Source organism: Sinocyclocheilus anshuiensis, unplaced genomic scaffold, assembly GCF_001515605.1.
Source record: "Sinocyclocheilus anshuiensis isolate Anshui unplaced genomic scaffold, SAMN03320099.WGS_v1.1 scaffold135, whole genome shotgun sequence".
NCBI classification, from domain to species: Eukaryota; Metazoa; Chordata; class Actinopteri; order Cypriniformes; family Cyprinidae; genus Sinocyclocheilus; species Sinocyclocheilus anshuiensis.
Genome location: NW_015552564.1, coordinates 1,682,197 through 1,704,681, shown reverse-complemented (window position 1 = coordinate 1,704,681; position 22,485 = coordinate 1,682,197). Strand labels below are relative to the sequence as shown.

At 38.1% G+C, this 22,485-nt stretch overlaps 2 protein-coding genes across 6 annotated transcripts in view; one reads left to right on the top strand and one right to left on the bottom strand.

The window, feature by feature from the left end:
* The window catches only part of LOC107664825 (DNA repair protein RAD51 homolog 2-like), a 46,375-nt gene extending 35,549 nt beyond the window's left edge, over positions 1-10,826 (top strand). For 2 of the 5 annotated variants that reach the window (XR_001631495.1, XR_001631493.1), the window contains exons 10-11: positions 8,797-8,962; positions 9,186-10,826. Coding sequence is in view for 2 of the 5 variants with exons in the window: in XM_016455499.1 (XP_016310985.1) it covers positions 8,797-8,912 (116 nt within the window). In the remaining 3 variants the exon portion in view is untranslated. Of the gene's footprint in view, positions 1-5,255; positions 5,895-8,796 lie in introns of those variants that run through there. The other 3 variants (XR_001631494.1, XM_016455499.1, XM_016455500.1) reach the window with 3 other exon arrangements.
* A 2,583-nt stretch (positions 10,827-13,409) lies between these two features.
* Positions 13,410-17,525, bottom strand: LOC107664815 (zinc finger protein 36, C3H1 type-like 1). Its single transcript, XM_016455486.1, has 2 exons — positions 17,324-17,525; positions 13,410-14,815 (listed from the first exon to the last, which is right to left on the bottom strand). The coding sequence occupies exons 1-2, from the start codon at positions 17,369-17,371 to the stop codon at positions 13,811-13,813; spliced, it is 1,053 nt and encodes a 350-aa protein (XP_016310972.1). The 5' UTR covers positions 17,372-17,525; the 3' UTR covers positions 13,410-13,810.
* Positions 17,526-22,485: the final 4,960 nt, after the last annotated feature.

Genomic DNA, 22,485 nt, shown 5'->3' with positions numbered 1-22,485 from the left:
CTGCTTCTGTTTTTTATTCCCAGCAACTGGGTGGAGATCAGTGCAGTTGTTGAAGAGGGGAGTGTATAAGAATATATGAATAGGTGGCTCGAGAATGAGTAGGCTACTATATTTGTGGCCTCAGGGAGTGGTCAACCCCAATGATGTGCTGCTCTCTCTTCATTATCTCATTTTCCCTCTCTCTGTGTTAGGTGTAAACACACAGAATCATAGAGGGAGCTAGGGTGGGCCTGTCGAAATAGGGGTTGTCTTCTCTAGCTGACAGATCTGTGTGTGGTCTTCCAGGATTTGGGAAACAGACCTAACCATAGAGGTCAGCAGCCATGACCATCAAGTCTTGATTTGGCTCAACAAATCAAGCTTTGTCCAAGACACTCTGCAAGACTGTCTGAAGAAATTACTTGTGCTTTCTGTGCAGATCTTTTGAAATGACTTAATGTGGAATTCTCTATGTTGTTGCCTAAAATTAGATCATTCAGAACAATTGTATTGATTCTGGTAATTTTCATTATCAGGCCGAACAGGTGATGTTTTTGAAAAAAAAAAAAAAACATTCTTACTCCCAACTAGCTTGGTCAGAACCCCTTGGAGTCACTTTTTAATGCACAGGGTACCCCTTTAGTGACATTTTTCAAAACGCAGGGTACTCTGTTGGCTTTCAGTTGTTTGCCTTATGTGTCCAATCAAACGTTTTTACAGTATATACATTGATGCTTTCATAAATATTTTGGAGCACCTAACCTCACCCCACACAAATGTGACGAGTTGGGATTGAGAATGTGTTGTTTCTGAATGTTGCTCTTCTATTTTGTTCCAGGATATTTATGGCTGTATTTTTTTATTTTCATTATGGAGCTTTAAAATCAGGATTAAAATGTATTTGACCAATTCTGAGTCGCCACATCACTAAACCATTTCACCAAGCACTTTCACCAAAGGCTTTCCTGTACTGATTGTGGTTGGCTGACCCTGCTGAGAAATCTGAGCATGAAATGGTTTGTGTTTGCACTGTACTGAACGGCTTTCTAATGAAAATGTACTATTATTCATCAAGCTCAGAACTGTTTGGCCTGATGGTGAAAAAGCATTTTAGTTTATACTTAATTGTTGGTTAAAAATACATATTGTTCTAAATTTACTATGATCTTAATACAAATACACTAAGTATATTTATAAATAGCTTATTACCTTGTTTATACAAGTTTTCTTTCTTCCTTAATATTTTTATATTTATCAAACAATCTTTAGAAAGAAATTTTACAACCACATTCTCAAAAATCTTCCCTTTGAGTTGTTATAACAAATTTCCTCATTAAATACTTCTAGTTTCAGATAAAATGCATGAAGTTTCACTTCAGATCTGCCTTTGTGTACCTAAAGAATATCCAGTGCTGGGAATCCCCAGCGTAATCGCTTCAGGCCGAATTAGCCTGGATTTAGAGCAGTCTGACGCCACAAAACACAAAGCAAAGTCAATGAATGACTGTAAAGCAATCACCAGGAACTACAGAATCTGTAGTTGGTTCTTTTGGCAAGCCGCGTTAGGTCATTTTATTTACTGGATAATTATAAAGGAAAAGATTTCAGGTTCAAGGCCAGTTGATGCGAGCCAATGGACAGTGAAGGGTTAAGTGTGTTTCCTGCAGGAGAATAAATTAAATGCGGCCATAATCACATTGCAGGAATGCAGTCAGTGTACTCTTGTGAAACACCCCCTAAGCCCTGGCTCTGCTCCACTCTCTCAGCGCCTCACACAAAGATGGCTTTGTTCTCTCCCCCTCTTCTTTTTCTCTTTCTCTTTCTCGACTTTTCATTTATTTGCCTCCTTCTAACTCTCATTTGCTCTCCTCTATCCCACTTTTACTTTCCCTCTCTCAGCCAGTCAGTCAGCGTTCCTCCTTTCCGCTTTTACTTTCTCTCTTTTTCATGGATTCTGGGTTTTTCCCATACCTTCCCCTACTTTTATTTTGTTTGGAAGATCATATTTCTGGACTGCCATGTTTCATTTTGTTCATGTTGTGTAATTGCTTGTTTTCTCTAGAAGAAAATCTTTATGATTTATAAAGAAAATAAGTTGCTGAAAGCAGCAGCACCAGAAATCATCCTTTTTTTACATCACCCGACCAAACCCTAAAACCTTACGCAGCCCCATATCATGCTGAGACTTTGGAGAACCGTATGTACTTTCAATGACTAGATAATTGTGTTTTGCATTGTTATTGATGACCAACTTAGAACCAACCTGTTTGCAAAAGTTTGAGAAGCTAGAACCTGACCAAATTTTCACCAAAACAACTTTGAACTTCATGCTTTACTTTGCACTTCCCAAGCTCATATTAGAGAGTCATTGAGAGAATTGTCCTGCTGAGATTTCGGTTACTGATTTACCCAGCTGTTGGCTAATTTCTGGAAATTCGTTCCTTCTTTCCTGATCAATTGGTGAAAAGACGTGCAAGAACTGGCGGGTTTTCTTCTGGGAACCGTCATCTGCTCACATCTCGGGACTGCAGCTGCTGCTCTGTATTCCAGCCACACGTGCATCCATGTGAAGATGGAAGTACCAAACGAAAGCCTCTGCATTAGCCATGTTTCCCTTAAGATTAATTTGTTTCACAGGTGCTGGTGCTTTACCAGTGCTCATTGAGTGTATGTGTGTGTGTGCGCACAAGCACATGTGCAGATTTCTGTCTGTACTTATGTGTCAGTGTCATTGTTGAACAGAAACCCCCTTCTATTTAAGTGCTAAACAGAATGACTCACCCTGTCACAGCTGCAAATGTCCGTACTCCCAGGACTCAGTGTTCCTCTTTCAGCAGAGGGCATTGCATACATGGGTACCAAAACTCCTGAAAGTAAAACTGGCTGTTCAGTAACTTTCAGTCAAACCCAGACAGACAGAGCCCTGTCAGTTGGATTCTTCTTCCTGATCCCCAAGGCCTAACCTTTAAAGAATGAGGTTAAGTTGAGCTACATGAACTATCCTGACCCTACCTCCAATGAAAAACAAGCCTGCAAACAATGGTGTTTACTGTCAATGATGGTTATCATCCAATTCATTAAATTTATATCGAGATTATGTAAGGGCAATTACACAACTGCAATCCCCCCTTTCTGTTCTTCATATTTTGGCTCTGTTGAAAAGCCGCAGTGTCCTCAAATCTCCACAGAGGAAATGGAGCATTTCTGAATCAGAACATTTTTTGCTGATGTCCCCAACCTTGGTTCACAAAGGACAAAACGAGGCCCTTATTAAGCTGCCCCTTTGCCAGGCCACATGGAGGATTTGCGAGTTCAATGGGATCTGCAGGAACAACAAGGGAACAACGAAACTCTTCATTCTGTCAGGAAAGCATGGCAGAGGATCCTGGACCTACGGCCTGTTTTCAACTTATTTGAAGCCTGGGCAACATGAAAGTACCATTTTTTTTTACCCAGCGTGTCTAAGCTGAAGCCTCACATTATTTTCACACAGATAAACTTGAAACAAAAGTCCTTGGCTAACTCAATGTTTCCAGCAGAGTGAGGAGTAGAGGGATTTTAGAGAGCTGTACCATGTGTCTTGGCCAGTACCGCACTGACTCATTATTAGCAATCAGTGTTGGATCTGGATGCCTTTAGCTGCTGTGGTTCTGCGGGGTAAAGGCTCCCATGACTGTGAGACATTTTTCGAGCTGCTGATCTCTGTAATTTAGCAATTCGGTTTGATTATTGTGGGGGTTTTGTTTCGAATGAAACCAGAATAGCTCGGGGGTTTACAAATAATTTCTGTTTTGCTAAGACATGCTACTCAAGTGCAAAAACAGATTCTGATGGGGCTGACAGGTTCTCCGCAGCTCTGGTTTCTCAGTGCCCAGACTGATGTGTCCCCCTAATGAGAAGTTTTCTGGACTGCGGTGCTCCAGGTGAAGGGGCCCTTTTTGTGTTACCTTATACAGCAGCAGGTTTCACTAAGGTGTTCATTTCAAGAAACCTTTTATCTCCTCCTCCCAGCCCTCCAGACTCCATCTGAGCTTCATAAATCAAAGAGGCAGAGTCGCAGGGGTCGACACGAGAGCCCTCGAGAGAAGTCATCTCTTGTTCGCTCTGTGCTTGTCCTGGTTCAACGAGTTGGGCCTCGTGAACCGGGTCGCTTATTTTACATCTGTACTACTTCATGCAACTACTGAGTTCTCAAAGCACTTATATGCCATTTCCAAAGAGGGCAGCATGAAGAACGATGAGCGTCAGGCAATGTACACCCCTCCTAAGCTACAGGTTTCCATTTGCTATTTCCTGTCTCACCACTCTAGCAAGGACTTGCCCCATGTGTTCTGCTTTATGGAGTAATAAAAAAGCGTAATAGCTCTCATCTATTCTTGTTAACAGCACAGTGTGTGCTTGTCTGTGTGTGACAAAGGGTGAGAGAAAGACTGGATATGAAGTGAATTTGGAGCGGCCCCCTTGAAGGCATATGTAAACATTTACGGTTTGTCTCAAGCTGCTGGTGTGATTACAGAGGCCGTACTGTACAGAGGCAGTCAAATGGAAAATGCAGAGCACATGAGTATGAGTGGCCTACTTGCTGGAGAGCATTTCCCGACCACTCTGCTTCACGGTATTAGCAGGGCGCTGCCTCTCGAAACTAATGTGTTGCGTCTGATATAGAGGCTTGTTAGGAGATCCAGTCAACATCCGTCTACACTCTGTTCAAGTATGTTTATGGGTTTGCTTATCTCCAGATTGAATAGATGCCGTAGTACAGGGAGGGGATCAGTCTTGGCGGCGTAGAGTGACGCAATGGAAACGCAACCAGATGAAGTAAATAATTATGTTTGTAAGCAGCATGTTCACGCTTAGAACGTTGGAATACCAGCCATGTGAAATCAGCAGTCAGTTCTGAAGGATTCATCCAATACAAACCCTCTTGTTATGATGTGTCATGTGGTTTTAGTGGTTGTTATTGTTACGGGGAACTGGAGAAATCAGTCATGCCTGTTATTACTCCAAGCATGGAAGCTGCCAGTGTGTGGGATGCTAATATCACTCAAAGGTTGTACATGGGTCTTAAGGGCGTTCACATTGATAGTGATGTGCGATGTCAAAGCGACAGACATCATTCTTTTTCAGTGAAAGCCCAAGTAACGGAGACTTTATACAAATAAGCAATGCAAGGAGTGCCTACAGTGATCTTCCAACTGATACAGATTTTTAGCGCTGCCTGTAGGAATGGGGCTTCACTGTAAGTTTGGTGTTCATGTATTTGCCTTCTATTCTAGGGCCCCATCATGAGGTTTGGACTGAAAATGAAACAAGACTAGCACCCAGCCTCATGGGAGACGTTTTTCTCATGAAAAACTAGAGCTTGGGCATCAAGAGGTTTCATAATAAGCATCATGGCCACAGGAATGACAGTAGCAAAACATAGCTGGATGTGTACTTAGCCATGTTCTACATTGTCGTCCCCCACAAACCTGGCCACATTAAATTTGGCGCTCATTACCCTCAGCTGCTCACTAGGAGTATGTTTGCTTGGGTTTTATGGGAATTCATATTGGACGTTTAACCGCTTCGGTTCCTTACCAAGACTTAAAGCACCATAAATTACAATGGGGGACCAACCTAACGGCTCTGTGGAGGCCTTATTTCCTCCCGCAAACTTTCACTCAAATTGATGTGTGTGTATACTGTATATATGAGTATAATTCCTTCATGATGTCAGTCTGTGCCAAAGTAAAGCCAACCTCTATTTTTCTTGTCACGTCTGTTTTGGAGTCTTTTTTGTAGCATTTACAAGAAACATGAGCCACTTAAATCTAATAAGGTAAACTAGGGAGACAGTGGTCAGCACTAAAGGGTTGCTCATAGGTCAAATAATGGGATCAAGAGAAATCTTGCAGATGCCAAGTTTTAGAAAGAAATCATTTGTATTCATGTTGTCTTCATACTTTAAAAATATTAAGTACTTATAATTAAAATAATAATAAAATATTACTTACTGACAGTAATCAGGGGTCCTCTGTGATTATATATATTAGGGGTGTAACGGTTCACAAAATTCACGGTTCGATACGACACCACACAGTGGTGTCACGGTTCGGTACGTTTTCGATACAGGGGGCGGGGTAATTGGTTACAGCGCAATGTTGGAAATATTTCTGTTTTAAACCATGAAGGCGAGCCAATGGATATCACACAAGCAACGTGCAAACTTTGTGCAAGAGTTTTGCCGGTGAACGTCTTAATCTCAGTCAATTCACTGCAGAAATTGAAAGTAAAAATGGAATGACGGAGTAATGATGGAGCTTTTGGCATCTGACGCCACATATTCTCTCAGAGACGAATCTACTTCAACATATGCTGATAACGGTATAACTGATTTAATTTATTCCCTTAATATTTCTCTTGTGGCCCGTACATAGTGAAAAAAATTAGAAAAAACTTATTTCGTGAAAATACCTTTTTTAAAACATTTTAATAGAGGAGTAAATAGCCTAATCTTTTGTTATCCTCGCAGCGCGTCAGTTATGTGGAAATTATTGCGGGGCAAATTAATTGTAATCTTAATTTAATAATAAAAGAAACTAATAGGCCTAATAAAATAAGAATGTAACTGGCCTGCATTAATTGAAAATGCCAAGTCCTCTTAATATTGCCAATAATTTATGTTTTTGACAATATCTCTGGCTATCGTCGATACAAGATCATCGTCTTTCGACGCATCCCAGCAAGGGGAGGTTATCGCGGTGCCTTTCGCAGCACGTGCCCTGCGTGCCCGTCCGCTATGTCTTGTTGAACGCAGTGGCACTGAGAAGTTGATTTCTTAAATGCAATGGCCAATCAGAAACGTTTTGTCAGAATTCACTCACTGCTGAAAGCGCCACAGTTTTTACGTTTTTTTTGCTTTGCGCACTTTCTAGGGTATTGGCTAATCCATTCAGAATTTGTATGAAACTTTCGTTTTTCTGACACATAGGCTACACCCTGCAAAGTTTCGGGAATGACATGCACATATTTATGCGGGATTCACTCTCGAAATAGCAGTGATTGGCAATAGACGGAACATAAAAAGATTTAATTCTTTAATAAAATTTAATTAAAAATCCTTTGTTTTTATTTATTTATTTCTTATATATATATATATATATATCAATATATATACTCAAGAGTCAAATGTCACCCATGTACAGTATATGTGTATATATATATATATATAGGGTACAACGGGGCTAAAGGATATATATATATAGGGTACAACTGGGCTAAACATTTAGTAAAAATAAAAACATTTTTTACCCCGGGGCGCCTTTTACACCCCCGGGGTAAAAGGCGCCTTTGATATTATTTTCCTCTCAACCACTAGATGGCAGAAAAACTTGGCTTAGTACTTTCCAAAACATCCACTTTTCAAGATGCACGTGCAAATTTGTCTGATCCTTGACGCGATCACGCAGCAGCGCAAAGTTGATTCTGTGCTTACTTGATCAAATATTTGATGATTTTTAAAATGTTGTAGATTTAAGTAGCAAATGAGAATCGCTAAAATTATTGAATATATTTTGAGGCAAAGGTCTTCTTTATGATTTTCAGTTTTGTTTAAGGTAATTAAAGCAACAGTTTTTAAATAACGAAAGAATATGTAAAAGTATGGTATTTGGGGTAAAAAGCACCCCTGCTGTTGGGGCTAAAGGTACAGTAATTAACATGATAATTAGCAGATAGCTGACTTTTTTCATTTGTTGACATGACATGGTTAGATTAAGATGGAAAATATATATTATGTTGGGTGTCCATCTTAGAGATAATCACTATGTTTGAAATGAAACCATCATATTTAAAAAACATGGTATTAATCATATCATATAATAAAATATAATTTGTTGTTACTACTGTAAATCTATATTAATTATGGGATCTCCAATGCTTTCAGAATCTTTTCTTTTTTAAATGATTTTGTTTCTGTATTTTAAAATATATGTTTTATATTAACATATTTTAAACAGTATTTTTATTGAACAAAAATTTATTATTTTATTTTTCAAAATAAGCAGAAAATAGTAAACTTTGCTAAAGTGATTGTTTTGGACAAGTATTAACTTAGACATTATCAAACCAAACATTATTTTAGCTAAAGTATTTGTATCAATACTGTGTGCCTTTTGCCCAATGCTGGTGAGCATGCCACCTCATACATTTATAAGATTTTTAAACAAAATAAACGACTTGTATGATTTACTTTCACACAAAATCACTTCCTCCATAAATGTTCAATACAAAGGTATATATTTTTTCTGCAATCATACACTTTGGGCGCAGTGAAAAGCACATTTCGTGTGCCTTTAGCCCTGTTGTACCCTATATACAGTGGGTACGGAAAGTATTCAGGCCATTATGGGAATTATATGGGAACCTGACCATCCATCTTGCACAGATGTACTAAAATGTTTCAGACAAATGTTCAATAAACAATGTATATATATATATATATATATATATATATATATATATTGTTTTTTGTTTTTTTTTTTCAAAATAGGTTGTTGCGTGTTAATTGCATCACAATGGCTTTTATTTAACCAATAAAAGGATTTAAAAAAAAATATTTGTTTCATTTGCAGATTTTTATTTTTTTTTCCCAAAAAAAGTAAAATACTTGAAAAAAGTCTGCACACTCCACACAACCTGGCTGTTTTTTTGTTTAAAGAATAGCTATTTTTCTATATTGAAGTCTCTTCACCGTTTTAGTCTCTTAGATGTTTTAATGGTTTAAACCCCACTAAAAAATATCAAAATTAATTTTTATGCTTTTATGTTTTCTAGGGAATGAAAACCCAGAAAGTGTTTTAAACCAAGGAACAGATCCAGGGCTTCAGCCAATCAGAGTGAGGACGGGATTCATCTACAACCTTTCCCAGGCCGCACCTTCTACTTGTTAAGAACTTCCTTTGGCCGCAGAATGCAGTGGCTGTTATTGCCCTATTTAAAGGCCAGTAAACAAATGTGAAGTGACTAATGTTTTCTATGTCAGTTAAACTCTCAATGCCATCCATTATCTGAAGATAACGACGTGTGATGATGCATTTGAACATCAAGGTTATTTCGACAGTCATTCAGAGACTATAGTGACTACCATGAGGTATACAGAATTTAATATTTATCATCCACCATAGCTATTCCTAACACCACGACTGCTCTATAATTTCTTTCAGGTACAAGCCATGGTTAAACATTGCAGGAACATGTGGTGGACAGACACAAAGCAGGCGGATTGGACTTTGTAGAACATTACCTCAGTTTTCATCCAGTTAGAAAACTGCAACATCAGTCAGCTATTGATTGACAGACGTATTTTTCCTCTCGCTGCTCGTGTGATAAGACAGCAGTCTTGGACAAACGCTTCTTGACCCTGACTGGCCGTTGCCATGGCTTCTATTGCCATGACTCCTGTTCCCATGGTTCCTCTGCCTTAAAGGGAAGTTTGTCTGATTAGATGAACAATGGTGTTATTTTGGGTGGTTCCTCCTTTTTCGCCTTGTTTTGCTTTTGGTTGTATATGTGCACAGATACGCATTGACACATTCTTTGTATTTATTTTTATGACCTGGTCCTTCCTAGTACAACTTTTATAGAGTTCTAACATTAATAAATGCAAACTCAAGGTTTTCCAAACTCTAATTATTTTGATTTCATTAGCAGATTCTGCTGACAGTGCAGACGACGGTGACATCTTTAGCTCTCGGCCAACAGATAAAGTCAGTTGTGACAGCCAAACACGCAATGCTGAGTAGGTGTTCTTTCTCTTTCATCCTCTTTCTGTATATCTCTCCTCCCTTCCCCCCCATAAGCAGGCTGATAGGCTGAGAGTTGACATGTTTTGACAGATCTTTTAATGGTCGACCTGCGGCGATATCGCTGCCTGTGCCTGTACCGAAGGGAGGAAAACTCTCCTTCCTTCCAAAGAAACTCCTTCCTCCCCTGCAAAACAGAAGGCTCTGGAGAAAAAAATAAATGTTCATGTAAAAATCAGAGCAGAGAGTCATGAGATCCTTCTCATCCTTCACGCCAGGCTTTGTCACAATACAAGCCAGCCACACAAAAAGATCATGCACACATCTGCTTGGGGCTTGATGTCGAATATCAGTAGATTTCAATTAGCCTTGATTCTTTTCTCTCTTTTTTAGCAGTGTTTGTTTTTTAATTGATAAAATTGGATGCTTGTGACCTCAAGTCAATTCTGTTCAGAACCTTTTGTTTTGTTCTGCTTTCTGAGGCTTATTTAGTTATTGCACTGGCTTGAGGTTAAACCAACAACCACACGTTCCCTAATCTTGAAACTCCCCGAAATGCCCCTTTTAGTGCAAATCGTTTCAAACCTCTGATACTGTGAACTCGAGAGCAGAGCTCTTTTTGTTTATTCATTGCCCTCTGAAACACTCACAAGAGCTGATAGAGGAATTACAAAGTCTATGCGAGAATTGCTCAACTGCGACTTTGGCCTTATTCCTCATGTCTGTTCTTAAAGGCCCAGTGACCCACAGCCCTGGTGCGAAGTGTGTGTTCTTGACAGAATAACTAACAGTTACAGCACTTTTCCCAAAAATGAAAAACACAAATACTGGATTTCTGTTATGCTTTGCTACGTAATGTTTTTAAAGGGTTGCCTCACATAAAAATGTATATTATGTCATTATTAACTTCCTCATGAAAAAGACCCAATGACAATTATATAAAAATAAGTTATATAATTTTATGACTAGTCTTCAGTAAGCAGAATGAACAGTAATAATGTCACATTTTGTTGATTTAATTTTCTTTGTTTTTACAGTAAAAACTGTAATTTTGTAAGACATTATTTTGACATTTTAATATATTTTAAAATTTAATTTATTCATGTGATGCACAGCATCATTACTCCAGTCTTCAGTGTCACATGATCCTTCAGAAATAATTATAATATGCTGATTTGCTGCTCATAAAATATGTCTTATGATCAATGTTGAAAACAGATGCTTCTTAACTGTGTTGAAACTGTGATATTTTTTTCAAGATTCTTTGACGAATGGAAAGTTAAACAGCATTTATTTGAAATATAGAATTTTGTAACAATCTAAAAGTCTTTACTATTACTTTACATCCATTTAATAGTATTAATTTCTTTTTAAAAATCTTTCTGACCCCAAACTTTTAAACTGTAATGTAATATCTAATTTTTTTATATCTAATATGGTTAGTAAATGACAACAGGATTTTCCATTTTGGGTGAACTATTTCTTTAAAGACCAAAGGCTAAAACTTTGTACTAATCAGATGGCCATCTGGCTCCTATCTGCTATGACTGTATTCATGATCACAGCTTTCCTCAGGAATTCTCTCTCGAAGGGAAATTAAACTAAAACCAAGCAAAGACTGACAGTGCTCGCAGAGCATGGATGCTTGTCCGGTGACGAGGGAGCAAACATGCACTGTAGACTGCTAGTCCCAGCACAAGACCCCTCCTGACTGTTACTACAGTAACAAACTGTCTGTTCTCAAGGGGTCTGTGCTTTCTATCTAGTAGTCCCGTCATTGCCAGTACTTTTGAATGAGATTCAAAAAGCCATGGACATCCGTGCCAGGAAAAGATAGTTCGGGGGCTTTTCACATCCTTACTATTGGACCGGGACAGAATTTTGATTTCCTGTGTTTGAGCACTTTTCCAGGAAAACAGTTTGAGCTTTTTAGCTGGTTCATTAACAGCCCCCCATCTCATAGCGTTCAGCTGTATTGGGATCAGTGTGGAATGCAAGTTTGTGGAGGAATAAGAATTTATCCAGGGAGAATGTCAAAATATGGCATGAAATAATAAGCACAGCTGTTTGCATTAGAGTTGAGTATCAGAGCCAGTGGCCTTGCTACGATGAACTTACAAAAAAATAATTTTGAAACCGTTTTGAGCCAAAAAAAAAAAAGACAAGGTCAGTTTGCTTATAAATAGGTATTTTATTGATTTAAACTGCAATCTGTCATTACAAAAGAAACATATTGATGTGAACAGCAGTAGCTGCTAACATAGGACACATTCAACTGTAGCTCGCTCAATGTCAATCCTGTTAACCCCGAATTTCAACTAAAATCAATATAACGACTCTGGATTACAATCCTAAAAAGGTTCAAGACTCTTGGAATGTACTGTTAGGCACTTAGCAAGTATAGAAGTGGTCCAAAATCTGTAAATAAATAAGAATTTTGAGTCATAACAAATCAAAACAACACATGTTTGCTGGTGTACATAACATGGTTTCAAAATGGGCAAAATAAATACACAAATGCATATTTAACAATTCCCTTATTAACCGTCCATTTAGATCAAAATGCTGCTGCGATCAACTTCGGACCACTGCGAGGGTCATGAGATTTGTACTATAATGCATTTATTGTCTACTATTTGTTCATACCAAAAGGAGTCTTAATGAGAGGATCCCAGTCTAAACATCAGATTTCTAAAATCACAGGCACAGGACTGTTATTGTCAAGACAACTCGGTTTACATTCTAGACGGTCGGAGCCAAATAATAAAGGATTATAGAGGCATAAACATCCTGAAACTGCAGTCCAACATTAGGGAGAAAAATAATAAATAAAATGCAAAACAATCCTCTTCTTTGCATTCTCATTTTAAATTAAGTTTCACTTAAAAAATAAATCAAAATGTAGTTACAAAATGTCATTGCAGTATAATATATTAACTGTTGAAACTTAACGAAAAAAACGTCTTCACAATCTTACGATTAATACGGAAGATCATAATTTAGCATAAAGGAAAATATATTCTATTGTGTCATTATCCAGATAAATACAAACAAAATAAAAAAAATGCTTACAATCAGCAATAAATACATTTTGATAAGTTAAATAAGCACTGACAAGCTAAACTTTCAGTTTGAAAGTTCTCATTTCCAAACAGAAAATACCAACAATAATTGTAATGATGCAATAATAACTATATTATAACAATAATAGGGGAAATACAATATTGAATTAATGATAGAACATTTCAATGATCTGTTTGCAACGAAACAATTAGTGGCCACTGAAGTCACATCTTTAGTGGTAACATGAACAGGAAGGACATCTTCTCTCTTACATAATCCAACAACCAGAACACACTATTTTAGCGCAAGGGATCACATGTTCTAGGGATAATTACCACGGTGACAGCGCATTTAGCACCACTAGACATACAAATATCTTTCAGAATGATTCATACAAATCTAAGATGGGTTTGATTCTTTCTTTAAACCTTTTCTACCCCAGATCTCCAAAAATCAATGTGATTGAACAAGTAGGAAACAAATTTTTTGATAGGCACTTAAAGTCCCTAGGATCTTCCGGCGAGGGTCTTCCGCAAGAAAAGTGGCACTTCCAGGTCTGTAAAGAACGTTGTTGCTGTAATATTCAGTAGATTCTTCGAACAAGAAGGTCCTTGAACAATTTTGAAAACTCTGCTTTTTAGTTCGAACACTATGAACTAAATATGGATTAGTTTAACATGTTCCAGTGAGGATTTTGAGACCTCAACGTTTAAGTGGGCCTTGAGGGGAACAGTTCGTTGTTTTTGCATTACGTCAGGCGTGTTAAAGACGTCTAGGGAGGCTTGGGAATACGCCAATGGCTGATGCTACAGCGTAGTAGGTTTTCTGATTTGACTCAGTGGCTACGAGAACACTGTACTTTAGTCCACTTCTCTGCTGTAAACAAAGCAAGGACAGGAAGGGATTGCTAGGAGGAAAATTACTCTCTTTCTCGCCAGCTCTCTCTGTGCTTTCTCTCTCATGCCTGAAACCCCTGAAACCTTTTAATCGTCAGAGATGGAGAGTCTGCTGAAGATGGGGAGGCGACGTGTGGCGTCCAGCACAGGTGACTCGGATCCGCTCTGGCTGCCCAGGCTGCTCTGGTAACCCTCCTGGTCGGAGAGGGAATCTGGAGGGCTTGGGGGCGACTCGGACATTGGCCTGAAGAAGGAGGGTGCGGTGGGAGAATGAGGACCGGGCAGATCAGGAACAGTGGTGCCACCTAAACTGGGTGCAAACAAGTTGGCAAGCTCTTGACTGGAGTAAGTGAAAGGGTTGCTGGGCCACTCATTGACGTCTTCGGTGGAAAATATAGGTGGAGGTGTGAAAGAGGTCGGGCTGTCCTGGGAGCCACCTGAGCTTGGGAAACCGGCAAAACTGTAGCTGTGATGAAGGCGGGGGCGCTCCATCTTGTTGAAGGCGGAGAGAGGAGGGGGTCCGCAGCGCTCCTCTGCATTGTGGATGAAGTGACAGCGCGGCCCATATGGGCAGTAACCAATGCTGTGGAAGGTGCGACAGAGCTCGGTCTTGTACTTGGGATGGCGATTTAGACTACGAACCTCGTGCATCCCATGGGCAAACTGGCACTTGTCACCATATTTACAAGTGCCGTTCTCCTCGAAGGGCCTGCAGAGTTCGGTCTTATAGCGGCTTGAGTTAACCTGGCTGTTTCCGTTGGCACTAATGCACGTGATGTTGCTCGGCCTTAGACGCTCCCCGTTCTCAGAGTAGGACCGGTCGCGGAAGTGGTTCTCCTTGTTGTTACTGCTCCCGTTCATGGAAGCCGAGCCGTCCATCTTGAGGCTGTTGATAAATTGGTTCTGCGTTGATTTGGAACTGGTAATGGACACGGAGTGGCGGCGCTGGTAGAGTCCCAATGAAGGGGTACCCACCACCTTCCTGTCCAGCAGGGACCCGGTGGGGGTAAAGGGGGTATTGGCACCGGTGGTGGGGACAGACTGTAAATGGGGACTGGAGAGGGGACTGTTGTAGCTCATCACCTTATTGTTCTGAAAGTGAAGGGAAAAAAACAATGTCTCAAAAATGTGGCATGACTATGACTCCCTTTGCTCCAGATACCACCAGTGGGAGTTTATTATGTGTTGATGGTATTGTCTGTCTTCAGGTCAGGTCTAGGGCCTGGATTTAATTCTGTTTTAAGGCTTATTTTATGAAGAGAGAGAACTAATGACCCTGAACTTTTAACCTACCAAGCAATCTCTTAAAAAAGTGAAAGGTTTTATTAAGTCATAAAAGATGAAAACGCACAAGACTCATGTAGACTCATCTCCAGTAACTGCACAAATTGTGTGCAATACTATGATGAGATTTATTGCACAACCAGTAATTACAAAAACCTTTTTCTATGGTATTAAAGTTACAAAACTTTTAGTTTGTATAAATGTATTGGGGATAAGAACATGATAGACAACATATGTCTGTTGGACAGCTCTGGCCATTGTGTTGTATTATACTTTTTTTTTTTTTTTTTTATTATCTTGTTCAATGAGTGTCAAGGTGGCTTGTGAAGTTTTATGCCGATAGTTCAACCAGAACTATTTTGTCATTTATTTGCCCTATAAAACTCCATGCTGAATAGTGAGCAATATTCCAGTTCTGTTTAGGTCAAATGACAGCACTTTGTGAGGAATTAAAGTCATTATTGACTGGTAATATTCCCATCAGTAATAGCTCTGAAAGATGATTAGCAGTTGATTCTATTAAAATATAGAGGGACATTCTAGGGTTGATGTCACGTGATAGCGACGCATGTTTGAAATGGATGACCTTTAAGAGCAACAGCAGAGGGTAAGATTAATAGCAATAATGACTCCAGGTTTTAGCCCCTTCCTCACACAAAGCTATAATACAATATTGCTTACCAGTCATATAAACTACTTTTATGATATTTTTTGAGGCTAGACGTTTAAACACCACCATCCATTATCATTAAATCCAAATGCAATTTCCTTTTTGTGTTTTCTGGAAGAAAGAAACACAACACTGCACTGGAATAGCATTGGTCAGTAAACTGTTCTTAAGTTTGGGGCAAACAACCCCTTTATCGTCGGTTTAAATTTTAAAAGCAGTCTTGTGCCTTGTGTTCAGTTTCATTCCGTCCAGCTGTTTTGAATGCAAGAATGCATTCACACAGTACAATGTTGCATTGCTTACAGATACCTTTATATGCTCACAACCAGTGTTGGGGAAAGTTACTTTTAAAAGTAATGCATTACAATATTGCGTTACTCCATGAAAAAGTAACTAATTACGTTACTTAGTTACTTTTTATGGAAAGTAATGCGTTACGTTACTTTTTAAATCTGGACAGGGCTTGCTTGTTTGTTTTTACAAATAAAAAAGTTATATTTTTGCCAAATATAAAAGCCTTTTCACACCAAAAGTGAAATGAATAAGCCTAAGGCTGAAGGGAAAGTAAATTTACATCCGTACTGTAGAATGCAGAAGAAGAAATTTCAACACACTTCAGCAATAAAAAAAGACACACAAATGTTTGTCTAGAGTAATTTTTGCTTATTAGTACGGTTGAACTGGATCATCGAAGGTCAGAAGCAAAGACATTGGTTAATAGAATGGGATGTTGTTTAACATTTAATTATTGCAGGTTTGCATCATATTCTGAGTTGCATTATTTGTATTCATTTTGAGGAATACTGAATCTGTGTTTTTTTTTTTTGTGAGTGAGATAATGCATATTCATATTTATTTTAGAACTACAATAACATCTGATTTCTCTCGACATGGGGACAGGAGAGTTGTCAATCAATAAATTGGAAAAAAAAGTAACTTGCCTTACTTATTTTAAAAAGTAACTCAGATATTCTCTTGTAAGTTAAAAAGTAATGCGTTACTTTACTAGTTACTTGAAAAAGGTAATCTGATTACGTAACTTGCGTTACTTGTAATACGTTACCCCCAACACTGCTCACAACTGACCTATAGTTTATTTTAAAAGATACATGTAACTAAACTGATATGCCATAAATCAACCAAAATTGCTGGTTAAATCCTATTGTGGTTAAGAAAGGTTAATTATTAAAAGTTGAAGTCTAACCCCAACATGTTGCGCATAATGGAGAACTCGTTGATTTAATTCAAATGAAACCTAGACCTGTGGCCTTCCTCCGTGTTGTGTTTAATCGAATCCAGGACGAATAATGCACAACTTTAGCCTAAGTGACGCATACGTTTACTGATGACCCATAAACGCGGATGAATTCAACTATTCTAATATATTAGCTTTCCTTATTCTTTCCTAATCGATTAGCAATCGATAACTGCAGACCATGAGAAGCACAAGACTAGATAAAAGCACACAAGCAAGATTCTTGTCCTACTCTTAACACACACACACGCGCACATAAGCCAGAAAAGTTGACATCGGTGTAGAAAACAATTGCTACATTTTGTGTATTAAGATTATGAGATATTGATCTGTTACTCACTCATTTAAACTGTTAAAACGCTTAAATCGACTTCCCATAAATATAAATTACCTTATTCATCACTTCGTAGTCGAAGAAGGACACAACAGTCGCAGTCATTGTCGAATCGGGGGTTGTTAAAAAAATACTTCAAAGTTGACAAACAGATGGTTTGTTAAGGCACGGTGGGAGTATTCCTGTGTTTGAAGGGTCTTTGATATAGTTCTGCCCCGCAGAGAGCCCCCTCTGTCCTGCCAAAACTTGCGCGCATATCCTTTATAAAAACTCGCGCAGTCTTCCTGGCGGAGTGGGCGGGGTTATCGTTTCTGGTTACGCCCCTTTTCCGCACGTCTCTCTGGCGCTCTGACGTGATGTGTTGCACTACTTTAACTCTTAATTACGAAATTTCATTTCTCCTTAACATGAATTTAATCACAGCCTGGAGTTCCTCCTGAGCAATATATATATGAATCTTCAAATAACATAAATATGAGTTTGACTTTTAAAGTGACGCCTGAGAGGTGACTTTATTAAGTCATAATATCATATGGAAGAATATTTATAAATTAGTTGTCTATTGTAATGCACAATAGGTCTCAGTGTAATCAAAAGAGCTGTACTGTATATTACAAACTCATGTTATTACTCATATTATTAATAAATAAATCCAGTACATTTTTATTAGTCTTTTTTTTTTTAAAGATTTTTAATGTGTATATATTTTTAGAATAATCAATCAGTTTGCATCTACACTGATTTTGTATTAATAATTTATTTAAAGGGCACAAAATAGAAACATTATTTTAAAAAATTATCATAAAATGATTTTTTAAAACATTTTATAATTAGCCATAAATGTTTTTTTTTTATATATATATATAATTTTATGATAATTTTAAATAGATATAAGGTCATATTTTTTTCTGTCTGATTTTAAAGAATCAGAGGGACTGCATTGTTTGGCTTTCTATATAATTTCATTCAGTTTAATTTTATTTATTTAAATGAGACCACCAAACTCGAAGACATTAATAGGTAAAAAGGACGTACAGTGAGTAAAAGAGAGAGGGGAATAAACTGGAAATGACTGCTCTGTACATGCTGCCAGCATATTCTCCTTCACTGTTTCCAGGGTCTTGATCCCTTAAAGCCAGGCACTGGCATATTTGCTGTGCCAGATTCTGGTTTCCTTTGTGCTGTTTTCTCCAAACATTATAAAAATAGTTTCTGCAGATTCAGCTGACCCATGGACTGTGTAAAACCTCCTGTCCTCAACGCTTTGTCAACTGCAACATCCCTAGCCAAAGACCCTGACCTTCAGTTTCAGTTTTTATCAGAGTTTTAGCTGGATCCAAAGGATTCACAGAAGTGCTTTTCAAAGTTTATTTCAGCTTGGTTTATATATCAATATATCACAGGCCCGTAACCACCAGAGACGAGAGGGACAAGTTCCCCCAATAATCAAAAATGGTCCCTAATGTTTGATATTCTTGATATTGCCCTGTTTGTTGTTTGGATGACAAAAGGTTTATAAATGCTCATTTTTAGTCTGGTAAGCCTCACCAGTCTAACAGCACTTAAGACTAATCTAATCAAATAAGAAATACTATTAGTTATATAGCTTTTAATGGTGAAAGAGTGTGATGTAAGTTGTAAGTTAATATTTGACAGCTGTTTTACATGATCAACGCAAACGCAAACTACTTTTTGTGTCAAATTTCGCTTTTTTGAATTGAAAATATAACCTAAATCATTTAACCCTACGTAACAAGAAACATTTGCTGTTTTACTTTACAAATAAAAGTGAATGTCTTTATATTTTAAAATAAAGATATTGCTAAATTCTTAGCAAATAGTAAATGTAATAGGGAATAATTCACCCCAAAATATAAATGGTGTAATTTTTTTAATCACTCTCATGATTTCAAAATAACAAAAGTGAATGGGAATTTGGGTTGTCAACCCAAAGGATGTAAAAGCACAATTAAAGTATCAAAAAATTATCAAAAAACAGACTGGAACTCCTTACTGGAGGAATATTTTTTTTTATTTAAGTTCTTTTGGACTGAAGCAATGCAACACCCACTGAGTGTCATTAAACAGTAGAAACAAGTAAAAACATAAGCATGTTTCTTTAGAATAAAGGGAATAATTCACCCCAAAATATAAATGGTGTAATTTTTTTAATCACTCTCATGATTTCAAAATAACAAAAGTGAATGGGAATTTGGGTTGTCAACCCAAAGGATGTAAAAGCACAATTAAAGTATCAAAAAATTATCAAAAAACAGACTGGAACTCCTTACTGGAGGAATATTTAAAATATTTAAAATAGCAAACCATTTATCACACTTGAGGGTTGTGTTAGAATAATGACATGGGCTTCATCTTGGGAGCCATGTTTTCTCTGTCCTAGATCTGGGAAGGCCTATCTTCAGGTATTCTCAATTCAAGAGATTCAAGAGTGATGGGTTTATTTTGGACTTCTGAAATTTCCCTCAGCTGAAGGCCTTGAAAACCGTAATCTTTGCTCGATTGAGTCCTTCCAATTACACAATATCCCATTTGTTTTTTTTTTTATGCATTTTCACGTCAATAAAATTATGTGTTCTGGATGTGACTGAATTTACAGAACAAAAGGTCATTCTTGAGCAAAACTGCCAACAAACTCAGACCTGAACCGGCACAAACGGCCAAGTCAAATACATTTTTGTTTGTCTTTTGGGTGGGTGACCGCAGGGACTAGTCCTGTTATAGCCCCACTCGTGACCATAGGTCATGTTTTGCTTCCTATTCCATTTATGACATTAACTCCGAGATTAATTGCTGAAATTATTCAGTGAAGTCAGCGGAATGTGAGTCAGATATGATTGTTCCTGTAAGAGCAGGACTTGCAATGGAAAATAAAACCAAAAGCAAGGTGGTGAGTGACATTCCCTGGCTCCAAGTCTGGATGTGATTAGCCTTTAATGCACAACTTATGGGATCAAGGCAAGAAAAGAGATGGATGGATCCTTTGTACAGACGTTCTCTAATGTAAAGATGCACACGTTTCCATCTCTCCTGTCTCCTAAGTGTAAAAGGTGTCAGAGGAAATGGAAATGAACAGAACAACAGCTAGGTTTGTGGCGCCTGAGTGTCGTTTAGAGATGTTGTGGTTTAGCTGTGTAACTCCATGATGCATTCTGACATGAAAATGCCTGTTTCAGGTTAAGGCCTTATTTCAGAGCTGTGTGCTAATGTGAAACAGCTTTTATATTCAAACTCTGTGAGAAAGGACTTTTACTTATGTTTATGCATTGATACGAAACAGGAGAATGTGTCCCCAGGCGGCTGTCGCTTATGGCCTATGCTTATTATCATCTGCCATGTCCTCATTTACCTCAGTGTGGGCATCTGGGGCCACGGCCTTGGAGATGGCCTGAAATCACACTTACATGATACCGATTCCCTGTATCCTCGGACAGATCCCAGCAGGCTGGATTCACACGCGACTCATGCCTAAAATGTGTAGAAGCACCAAAGCCATGCCTGTCTTTACTCATAGTGAGTCACTCAAAAACCCAGTTGATATATTTTTATTTTAATCCAAAATAATCAGAACCATTTCCCTCAGCTTTTAATGAATGCAGTACAATAAGTTAATCATAAACGTCATAGCAGCTCTATCCGGATGATGCACATGTTGTATTTTTGCATGCTGGTGAACTGTCATACCAGGAATTTATCATCTGATGCTTATTCTTAACAGATTTCTCTGATCAAATCCTGGTGCGACTGAGTTCATGTTTGCAGTGGATTTATTATTGTTAATTCTAAAAGCCTTTTGAATTAACTGCTTATTTGGCTCAGACGGATTCAAGTAATTTGCAGTTTGTCTTTCTTTTTTCCATTCCGTAAATCTAAAAGTGTTGTTGCCGTCCAAGAGTTTGCCCTCTATGTGATCATATACGTTATAGAGGAAGCTGATACTGAACTCCATTGGCTTTGCTTTTTCCCCTGTTTCCCAACTGTTTTTCCTAGCTGCTTCTTTTTCAACATAATTATTTTATGTTTTGGTGAATTGGTGGCAAATTTGATTTGTACATTGAAGGTCCACCCCTAAACCCTCAGTGGGAGGTAAGCAGATTGTTCGAAAACATAAGAATGAGATTGTACAAATTTGCCAAAATGTAAAATAGTTACGATTTGTCACAAGAGTGGGATCTAAAATTGTATTCATTCAATGATTCATTCATTGATCCATCGATTCATTCATCGATTGATTGATTGATTGATTGATTACTTGATTGATTCATTCATTTGTTCATTCATTTCTGTCATGACAACTCATGACATTTTAAAAAAAAAAAGATCATAAAATGATTTTTAAAAACATTTATGTTTGCATTTTAAATAGAAATAAGGTCATATTTTTGATTTGAAAGAATCAGAGGGACTGGATTGTCATGAGAGTTAAGCATAATATACATACAATGCTAATGTGTTTAGTCTTGGTTGAATAGTCTGCTGTGACAGAATAAGTACTGAGATTTGTTACTGCGAATAAATCCACAGACATGCTGCTGTGAGCATGTAAGATATACTGCTGCTGGCGATAAACATATAAAATAACCACCATATATAACATACATGAAATTACCCCATAACAGATTTATACAGGTGGAGCTGGGGAAGGTGTAGGGTTTCTGAATCATGATCACGTGTATTTTTGAGAGAAAAGACTTATATGCTTTTTCAGGGGTGATTCAGTCATTTTTTTAATAATAACTAACCAATTTACATTTGGAAGAAGCGTTTATTCAATTGCATTCATGATATACAACTTTACTGCTGCATTTGAAATAGGGCTGTGCGATTAATCGAAATCGTCATAAAATCGTGATTTGAGCTTGCTCGCGCAAGCGATTTCTAAATCGCTTTACAGCATGATTTTCTGCGCCTCTGACCTCCCGCAGTATGCGCGCCTAAATGGAGCACGAGAACAGAACAAACCGGGCGGGCATACAAACGTAACGCCAGGTTCACACACTCCGTCTGTGGTGCATATTTTTCCGCGCCCATGTTAACGGATCAGAACGTTCACACTGCACGCGATTGCGGTCCAGCAGTGCGCTCCAGGAGCGGGTGCGTCTGCAGCAGTCATGCTGCGATCGATTCCGCACGGAGTCTATTTCTGCTGTGCTGCATGCGCTGAATTAAAGTGACAGCGCATTATTCGCGGTAAAAATTAA

Coding starts and splice junctions, on each gene's coding strand:
- LOC107664815 (XM_016455486.1), bottom strand. CDS start 17,371: ATGACTGCGACTGTTGTGTCCTTCTTCGACTACGAAGTGATGAATAAG. Junction 14,816..17,323: donor ACTACGAAGTGATGAATAAG/GTAATTTATATT, acceptor CTTCACTTTCAG/AACAATAAGGTGATGAGCTA.